This window comes from Thunnus thynnus, chromosome 17, assembly GCF_963924715.1.
Source record: "Thunnus thynnus chromosome 17, fThuThy2.1, whole genome shotgun sequence".
NCBI lineage: Eukaryota > Metazoa > Chordata > Actinopteri > Scombriformes > Scombridae > Thunnus > Thunnus thynnus.
This window is the reverse complement of record NC_089533.1, coordinates 50,001-60,000: the sequence shown is the minus strand read 5'-3', so window position 1 is coordinate 60,000 and position 10,000 is coordinate 50,001. Positions and strand designations below refer to the sequence as shown.

Sequence of the window (10,000 nt, the reverse complement as noted above, 5' to 3'; positions counted from 1 at the left end):
TTTATCCATAATCTCACAAATAAGTTTCATCTGTGTTTTCTGTGTTTCTGTAGTTCAGAGTAGAACACGGTGTCATCCGCATAGACGGAGAACGTCAACATTCATCACTATAAATAAAAAAGCAGTGAGTGTTGAATCAGTCAATGAGACAGCTGTCACACACATCAGGTCACATGACTTCACTTTATCAATAAACAATCAGTAAACAAACAAACCATCCTGCACGGCATTGTTTCCTCTCAAGAGACTCCACCTGTCTGTCTGACTGCAGCATGTTGTTGTCGTCCTCTCAGGTGTGTGTCTCCATGGCGACAGGAGTGTGTGTGTTGCTGAGTGTGTGTGTCGGTGTCTGTGCGGCGTTTAACCTCGACACGTCGTTCCCGCTGCTGAAGAGAGGCGAAGACGGAAGTCTGTTCGGACTGTCAGTCGCTCTGCACCAAGACCTGGAGACACACAGATACCTGTGAGTACACACCTGTCTGTCTGTCACCTGTCTGTCTGTCACCTGTCTGTCTGTCACCTGTCTGTCTGTCACCTGTCTGACTGTCACCTGTCTGTCCGTCTGTCACCTGTCTGTCTGACACCTGTCTGTCTGTCACCTGTCTGACTGTCACCTGTCTGTCTGTCTGTCACCTGTCTGTCTGACACCTGTCTGTCTGTCACCTGTCTGACTGTCACCTGTCTGTCTGTCTGTCACCTGTCTGTCTGTCTGTCTGTCTGTCTGTCTGACTGTCTGACTGTCTGTCTGTCTGTCTGTCACCTGACTGTCTGTCTGTCTGTCTGTCTGTCTGTCTGTCTGTCACCTGACTGTCTGACTGTCTGTCTGTCTGTCTGTCTGTCTGTCTGTCACCTGACTGTCTGTCGTCTGTCTGTCTGTCTGTCTGTCTGTCTGTCTGTCTGTCTGCTATAAATGATTGAATGTAACCACAGAGCGTCGCTGAGTGACTTCTGGTGATGTTCGGTGGTTTTTTTCAGTGTTGCAGTGCAACAACTAAACCACAGGAACACAAAATGCTGCTCTGCACCTTCTATACTTTATATCTTATTAACATGCGCTGTAGAAAACATAAACATGTTTTAAATATGTTCATAAATGCAGAAAATGATGAATCCTTCTCCATTCCTGCAGTGAAGGCTTGTCCAGAGAAAGCAGAGATGTTTATGTTAATCACAGATGAAGGTCGTCTGTGTGAATGTGGAAGTTCTTCAGTCTTAAAATATGAGTTTGAAACATGAACGTAGCCTCTGTCTGTCACCTGTCTGTCTGTCACCTGTCTGTCTGTCACCTGTCTGTCTGTCTGTCACCTGTCTGTCTGTCACCTGTCTGTCTGTCTGTCACCTGTCTGTCTGACACCTGTCTGTCTGACACCTGTCTGTCTGTCTGTCACCTGTCTGTCTGACACCTGTCTGTCTGTCTGTCTGTCTGTCACCTGTCTGTCTGTCACCTGTCTGTCTGACACCTGTCTGTCTGTCTGTCACCTGTCTGTCTGACACCTGTCTGTCTGTCTGTCACCTGTCTGTCTGACACCTGTCTGTCTGACACCTGTCTGTCTGTCGTCTGTCTGTCTGACACCTGTCTGTCTGTCTGTCACCTGTCTGTCTGACACCTGTCTGTCTGTCTGTCTGTCTGTCACCTGTCTGTCTGTCACCTGTCTGTCTGACACCTGTCTGTCTGTCTGTCACCTGTCTGTCTGACACCTGTCTGTCTGTCTGTCACCTGTCTGTCTGACACCTGTCTGTCTGTCTGTCTGTCTGTCACCTGTCTGTCTGTCACCTGTCTGTCTGACACCTGTCTGTCTGTCTGTCACCTGTCTGTCTGACACCTGTCTGTCTGTCTGTCACCTGTCTGTCTGACACCTGTCTGTCTGTCTGTCACCTGTCTGTCTGACACCTGTCTGTCTGTCACCTGTCTGTCTGTCACCTGTCTGTCTGACACCTGTCTGTCTGTCTGTCACCTGTCTGTCTGACACCTGTCTGTCTGTCTGTCTGTCTGTCACCTGTCTGTCTGTCACCTGTCTGTCTGACACCTGTCTGTCTGTCTGTCACCTGTCTGTCTGACACCTGTCTGTCTGTCTGTCACCTGTCTGTCTGACACCTGTCTGTCTGACACCTGTCTGTCTGTCGTCTGTCTGTCTGTCTGTCTGTCTGTCACCTGTCTGTCTGTCACCTGTCTGACACCTGTCTGTCTGTCACCTGTCTGTCTGTCACCTGTCTGTCTGACACCTGTCTGTCTGTCACCTGTCTGACACCTGTCTGTCTGTCACCTGTCTGTCTGTCACCTGTCTGTCTGACACCTGTCTGTCTGACACCTGTCTGTCTGTCACCTGTCTGTCTGTCTGTCTGACACCTGTCTGTCTGTCTGACACCTGTCTGTCTGTCTGACACCTGTCTGACACCTGTCTGACACCTGTCTGTCTGTCTGTCACCTGTCTGTCTGTCTGTCACCTGTCTGTCTGTCTGTCACCTGTCTGTCTGTCTGTCTGACACCTGTCTGTCTGTCTGACACCTGTCTGACACCTGTCTGACACCTGTCTGTCTGTCTGACACCTGTCTGTCTGTCTGTCACCTGTCTGTCTGTCTGTCACCTGTCTGTCTGTCTGACACCTGTCTGACCTCCACTGTCTGTGTGTGAAACTGCTGTTTGTATGGAGACGCTCATTAAACCAGCAGGAATTACGTTCAATCATCAAACTCCTGATTTCTGTCTGTAATTAGAAGAAACACATGATGCTGTAAAAGAAACGTAACTCTAGTACCAAGCTAACAGAGGCTCACCATCAGCCCCGTGTAGGCAGGTCGCTCCGGCTTCAGCGGCCCCTGGTCGGCCTTTTATCGGCCCCTGGTCGGCCATGGTTGGCCCCTGGTCGGCCTTTTGTCGGCCCCTGGGCGGCCTTTTGTCGGCCCCTGGGCGGCCTTGGTTGGCCCCTGGTCGGCCATGGTTGGCCCCTGGGCGGCCTATTGTTGGCCCCTGGTCGGTCTTTTGTTGGCCCCTGGTCGGCCTATTGTTGGCCCCTGGTCGGTCTTTTGTCGGCCCCTGGTCGGCCTATTGTCGGCCCCTGGTCGGCCTTTTGTCGGCCTTTTGTCGGCCCCTGGTCGGCCTTTTGTTGGCCCCTGGTCGGCCTATTGTTGGCCCCTGGTCGGTCTTTTGTCGGCCCCTGGTCGGCCTATTGTTGGCCCCTGGTCGGCCTATTGTTGGCCCCTGGTCGGCCTTTTGTCGGCCCCTGGTCGGTCTTTTGTTGGCCCCTGGTCGGCCTATTGTTGGCCCCTGGTCGGTCTTTTGTCGGCCCCTGGTCGGCCTTTTGTCGGCCCCTGGTCGGCCATGGTTGGCCCCTGGTCGGCCTTTTGTCAGCACACCGCTCAGAACGAAACATGAGGATTTAATTTCTGAAAGTCAGACAGACTTGATGGAGCAGAGGCTCGTGGTGTCAGTTTGTTGTTTGAGCAGCTGATGAAAAGTTCAAACTGGAACATTTAGTTTGTAGATTAAAAACTTTAATTAATATGTTCATCACAGTGTCATAGACAGGTCCTCAATATTCTGACATGAAAACATGTTCAAGATTCAGATGTTGTCTTGTGAGATCAGAGGAGTGTGTGTATGTGTGTTCTTTAAATGAAAAATAAAGTCCTCTGTTACACAAGAGGAATTTGCTCTCAGTGTCAGGTGGATGCCCCACAGCGTTAATAACATGTTCAGAGTCTGAAACAAAATATCTCTACAGTCCCAGGGGGTCTAGCTTTCCTTGAGTAGGTTCCAAGGGCCTTGAGGTTCCAGGAGCCTTTAGGGAGGTCTAGAGGTCCCTCAGCAGGTTCCAAGAGTCCTTGGAGAATGTTTAGGGTCTTGAAGAAGTTCTAGTGGTACACAAGGAAGTTCTAAGGGGTCTTTGGTCACATGAATCACAAGTTATCATAGAGTTCTTAAGGAATTTCAAGGAGCCTTTAGGAAACTTTAGGGGTTCTTAAGTGGGTTCCAGGAGCCCTTGATAACTTCTAGGGGTCTCTGTGGAGATTGCAGGAGTAACTGCGAAAGTTTTATGGGATCTGAAAAAAAAACTGCCTCATTTGTACGTTTTTTGTCTGTTTGTGGTGTCTGGATTTGAAGCAAAGTGAGACGTCACCTAGTGTTTAGTACGTCTGCTGCTCCAAAACTGAAACTGGAATAGTGGTCTTTGTTTTGATGTCAGCAAGAGTTGTCATCTTTACTCTTTTAGTTTCACTCTTTTTTAAATCTTTCTATCGTCTCTTTCTGTTTCCAAGAAGTTTTATTGACCTTCCAAGCTTCAGTTCGCGGCAGTTACAAACTGTTATTCAGAGTTTTTGTCAGCGTGAGACGCTGGAGCTGGAAGTTAAAGCGGCTAGCTGAGGTTAGCACGCCGGCCGGTGTTTCAGTCTAACCAGTGACTGTGTTACACCTGAATGTATCATGGTTGTCTGGGTGACAGCAGCTGTTGAAAACACAAACAGAATATTTATGTGTCCTCCCAAAAGTCTTAAATGATCATATGTTCAACACAGATTAAATTCATCGGCTCCTTTTTGTATTACATTATGTAAATTAAATGGTGTCACCAGTAAGAAGCATTCACATTTCCTTACTTATTTTTCTAAAATTAATCTTTTTAAATAGTTTGAATGATGAACAGACGGTAAGCTGGTCAAACCCGGTGACCACACAGTTTACACAATATTTAGCCACTTTCTGATTGAAGATAACAGTATAAAATCATAAGATACAGCTGCGCTGCCAACTTACAGGCTACAGTTTGTTTCCCACATTATAAGAAACGTTATGAAGTGAAGGCTTCTTGCTGAGCACAGTTTAACTTACGTAAATGGTTAATGCAGATAATGAACATGGATGAGTATGTATTAATTATAGTAAAATTGATCAGGCTTTCAGGAGCCTGCTGCCGTCACTATGAGCAACCACACACATTCAACTAAAACCGCCAGTTAACATGGTGACTAGTTATACAGAAACTCCTGTTAACGATCAAAATGTTAAATTAAAATATTACATTAAAATGGAATCATACTCGAGTTAATATTGATGTCATTGGAAAGTGACATTGTTAGAGCCTGGGACTTTCCTGCCAGTAAAACCAGCAGGAAGATGCTTTAAAGGTGGGAACAGACTTCGGTTGTTTCATCTGTGTGTGTGTGTAAGCGATGGCCTACAGCGAGCCTCAATTAAACTGCAGTCATGAGTGATTGTTGATGGTGATGTATTATTGTATGCAAATACAGTGTGGCTGATGTTTGTGCAGGTTGGAGGGGTAGTTGAGAGGTAGTGAGGGTCCCGGGCTGGGGGGGTTGTGGGGCCCATCCATAAAAATCAAATGCCCAGCCAGTGACTTTTCTCTGGCGCCAGAACTGAGGAGGTCTAGGTTCAAGGAATCCTTGAAGAAATTTGGAGGGTCTTGAAGAAGTTCTGGTGGTCCTTGAGGAAGTTCTAAGGGTTTTTGAAAAGGTTACATGATTCCTTAAATAAGATCTTAAGCCCTTGAAGAAGTTCCAGAAACTTTTAGGAAGATCTAAGGGTCCTAGAGCAGGTTTCAGAAGTCCTTGAGTAGGTTCTAATGGTCTTTGAAAAGGTTACAGAAATCCTTCAAGAAGTTCTAGGGCCCTTGAGTAGGTTATAGTGGTCCTTGAGGAAGTGCCAAGGAGTCTTTAGGAAGGTTTAGGGGTCCTTGAGGCGGTTTTCCAGGTAGTACAAGCCCGTATCATCTGCTTTCAGTACACTCTGATAAACATGTATGTATGCTCACATGATCAGAGTGTGGAGGTCACTCAAAGGTCACTCAGCTCTGGTGGTTACCATGACAACCGTAAAGACCACTGTCTCTTTATGTTCTCTAATTGGATCAGCTGCTAATGGACTGTGCACACACACACACACACACACACACACACACACACACACACACACACACATACAAACACACACACACACACACACACACACACACACACACACACACACACACACACACACACACACTCACACACACACACACACACACATACAAACACACAGTACTTGTCTCCTCGGGGAGTTCAGGGGTTGGCAGGTCAGTGTCTTCCTCTGAGTCCCGCCTATCAGACGCCTGTCCGTCTGTGATTGGCCAAACAGCAACATTTCTATCCTTTATAAGATTCCAGGTGTTTCTGAGTAAGTTCTACAGGTCCTTGAGAAGAGTCCAGGTGTCTCTGAGGAGATGAAAGTGAGATCCATGATGTTAACAGACAGGTCAAAGGTCAGACAGGTGAAAGTGGAGCTAAACTCCTGAATATGAAACTGTGTTATTGTTCACATCTGACAGCTCTGACATGTGACATGTGATACCTGTGACATCATCACCATGGATGTATAATAAGAGCTGGATATGGCGCCGCCGCTCAGCCTAGCAGCCAGTTTCTCCCAGTGGTCGCTGGTGGTATTACAGTGAAAACCTCCCAGCAGCCCAAACAGCATTTTCTCCATAGACCTCCATTATAAAAGAGACGTCTGTAAAACCGCTGACAGGACGCCTCCAACTGCTAAAAAGGTCAATTGTGACTCTTTCTATCATGAAGTTTTGATCCATTAAGGTTTTATATTTGTAAAACTTTACTCGAGCCGAGAAAAGTGATTTTAAAATCTGTGACATCATCACAATATAAAGTCTGTGGGCCGAGCAGGAACTCGTGGGCGGGGCCAGCAGGGGAAACACGACAGCGCATATTCAGTAAGCTGCACAACGCAGAAGAAGAATTCTTATTGGACCGAATAGGCGCCATTTTGGGTCCGGTATCCAGCTGTTATAATACATCTATACATGCTCAGTGGGCAGACTGATCTGAGATGCATGTGTATGTGTGTAATTCTCTTTAAATGAGTTTCATTTCCTGTCCTGAGTTCACACACACACACACACACACACACACACACACACACACACACACACAGTCAGGTTTGTGTGTGAATGACTTCACAGCTGTTTCCAGGTTTCACTGAAGTAAAAACCTGCTCGTCGTCTCAGCTGAGATACGAATTAATTTAAACACCTAAATGAATGAGACGAGTCATCTTACTGTCCTTGTCCTTTGTGTGTGTGTGTATGTGTGTGTATGTGTGTGTGTGTATGTGTGTGTGTGTGTGTGTATGTGTGTGTGTGTGTGTGTGTGTGTGTGTGTGTATGTGTGTGTATGTGTGTGTGTGTGTGTGTGTGTATGTCTGTGTGTGTATGTGTGTGTGTGTATGTGTGTGTGTGTGTGTGTATGTGTGTGTGTGTGTGTGTGTGTGTATGTGTGTGTATGTGTGTGTGTGTGTGTGTGTGTATGTCTGTGTGTGTATGTGTGTGTGTGTGTGTGTCTGTGTGTGTGTGTGTGTATGTGTGTGTATGTGTGTGTATGTGTGTGTGTGTGTGTGTGTGTGTGTCTGTGTGTGTGTGTGTGTATGTGTGTGTGTGTGTGTGTGTGTGTGTGTGTATGTGTGTGTGTGTGTGTGTGTGTGTATGTGTGTGTATGTGTGTGTGTGTGTGTGTGTGTGTGTGTCTGTGTGTGTGTGTGTATGTGTGTGTGTGTGTGTGTGTGTGTGTGTGTGTGTGTGTGTATGTGTGTGTATGTGTGTGTGTGTGTGTGTGTGTGTGTCTGTGTGTGTGTGTGTATGTGTGTGTATGTGTGTGTGTGTGTGTGTGTGTGTGTGTGTGTGTGTGTGTGTGTATGTGTGTGTGTGTGTGTGTGTGTGTGTGTGTGTGTGTGTGTATGTGTGTGTGTGTGTGTGTGTGTGTGTGTGTGTGTGTATGTGTGTGTGTATGTGTGTGTGTGTGTGTGTGTGTGTGTGTGTGTGTGTGTGTGTATGTGTGTGTGTATGTGTGTGTGTCCTCTGAGTCTCTTCATTTATTCCAGGACTGTAACCACAACAAAGGAACAGAACAGAACTCAGATATATTAATCCTGGTGTCTTCCAGGACACTCCAGGTGTCCTTGGAAGAGTTTCCGGGTGCTTTAGAAGGCTCCTGGTGTACTTTCAAGATGTTTCATAGGAGCTTGAAAGGGTTCCAGGATGCCCTAAAAGATTCTTGGAGTCCTTTAAGACACTATGGGGGTCCTTGAAAAGATTCCAGAATGCTTAATAAGTCTCCTGGGATATTTCAGAGATCCTTGAAAGAGTTTGTGGGTGCCTGACAGGACATATACTAGGACTAGAGCTAACAGCTGTCTCACCTGTATCATCCTGACAGGCTATTGGTGGGAGCTCCCAGGGAGAAAGCGGAGCCTAATGTTCCAGCCAATCGAACAGGAGGAGTGTACAGCTGCCCGATCACTGCTGACCAATCAGACTGCAGGAGGATGAAGCTCATAGATCCAGGTGAGACTCAACTTCATCAGAGCTTACATATGAACATAATCAGAGAGCAAGATTTACAGTCTGTAATATTTAAACTTTATGAGTAAAGAAATGCAGCTGAACGTTTTCATTTAATGGAATTAAAATGTTTCGATGGAGGAGGTTTGTGTCGGCCAATCAGAGGGAAGGAATCAGGTTTTATATAAAGCCTGAGAGTCAGAACTCAGGTGAGAAAAAACAGGTCAGGTTAGCAGTGTCTCTGTTTCCTGTTTTCCAAACACTCAGACCTGTGATGTTATCTCTCCCGGTGCATTATGGGTAGTCCATCTCTCAGTGAGAAGTGACAGCTGCTGTCCATTTCTGTTTCCTCAGAGAGCTTTTATCTGCACACAAACACACACACACACACACACACACACTCAGACATGATAAAGCTTTGTCCTGAATGGGCTGTAATTCATGGTAACCACGGCAACGGCCAATTAGAGGAGTTAATCATCATAAAACACTGCAGCAGCTGCCAGATACCAGACAGAGACCCCGCCCACCAAGACACAGAGGCCACGCCCACTTTCTGACAGATGCCCATTGGGCGGGGCGCTGTCGGTCAGTGGGCGGAGTCTCTAACTACCAGTGGGCGGGGCCCATGACTGTCAGCGGGCCCCTCCTTGTGTTACTCACCTGTCCTGTCCTGTTTCAGACCTGAACCTGTCTGAGGACCTAGTTGAAGACATGTGGCTGGGCGTCTCAGTAGCCAGTCAGGGGCGACCTGGGGGCAGGGTCCTGGTGAGTCTGTGTTCTCATTGGCTGATTGAGCTGTCCCTGATTTAAACTTGTTTACAGTCAGCGGCATCCTCTGGGCTGGTGTTAAAGGGAATGAAGGGAATATATAAAACAAACCTGAACTCATTAAAACAAACCTGAACTCATTAAAACAAACCTGAACTCATTAAAACAAACCTGAACTCATTAAAACAAACCTGTCTGTATTCCAGAAAGCAGGTTTAGTGAAAATTCAGCAGCCAATAGGAAAAAAAATTACATGTCAGCTCAAAGAAATGCTCCGGATCAGGTCAGTAACTATGGTAACCACAGACATAGCCTGCTCCGTGGCGAGATAACCGTCAAGCTTAATTTAGTTCATGTATCAAAGAATGACGGACGGATGGAAATTTTTTCATGTTCGCATCACTTTTGTCACGTCTGTGTTCTGAAACATAAGATGAAGAACTGTGAGGAACTTTTCAGTTCATCTCCATTTTATTCATGGTCACTTTTGTTTTGGAGTGAACTTTTTATTTAAAAGTTTAGCATTTATAATGTAAGAAATAAAAGTGTGCCAACGTCTTGAAGTTATTTATTTATTCATTCATTCATTTTGTTCAAGCTGTGAAGACAGAAAGAAAGTTAAATAAAGTCCAAACAGATTTATCCTGCTGGTCCGCCCACCAGACCATCTCCCTGCCTTGTTAATTGCAGCAATATTGCCCTTGATTAGCTTTCAGCACACTTTTGCTGTGATATTAATATAAATCTTAACAATGTAGATTTTTAATGCAGTATTTTAAAGAGCATTGCTCTATGTTGCTGGACAAAGTGGCACCTTTAAAGGTTAGGACAGAGCTATCTGTGATACTTCTCTGTGGATGACTGACGCTGTCCGCTGAC

General features: G+C 46.2%; 1 protein-coding gene across 2 annotated transcripts in view; it reads left to right on the top strand.

Annotated features, from left to right (window-relative positions):
• LOC137167926 (integrin alpha-3-like) overlaps positions 1 to 10,000 on the top strand; it is a 33,899-nt gene that overhangs the window by 1,583 nt on the left and 22,316 nt on the right. Inside the window, exons 2-5 of one of the 2 annotated variants that reach the window (XM_067570281.1) lie at positions 54 to 124; positions 294 to 463; positions 8,226 to 8,353; positions 9,033 to 9,118. In XM_067570281.1, the coding sequence (XP_067426382.1) occupies positions 306 to 463; positions 8,226 to 8,353; positions 9,033 to 9,118 (372 nt within the window). In that variant the 5' untranslated portion in view covers positions 54 to 124; positions 294 to 305. The remainder of the gene's footprint in view (positions 1 to 53; positions 125 to 293; positions 464 to 8,225; positions 8,354 to 9,032; positions 9,119 to 10,000) is intronic. The other variant, XM_067570280.1, reaches the window with a different exon arrangement.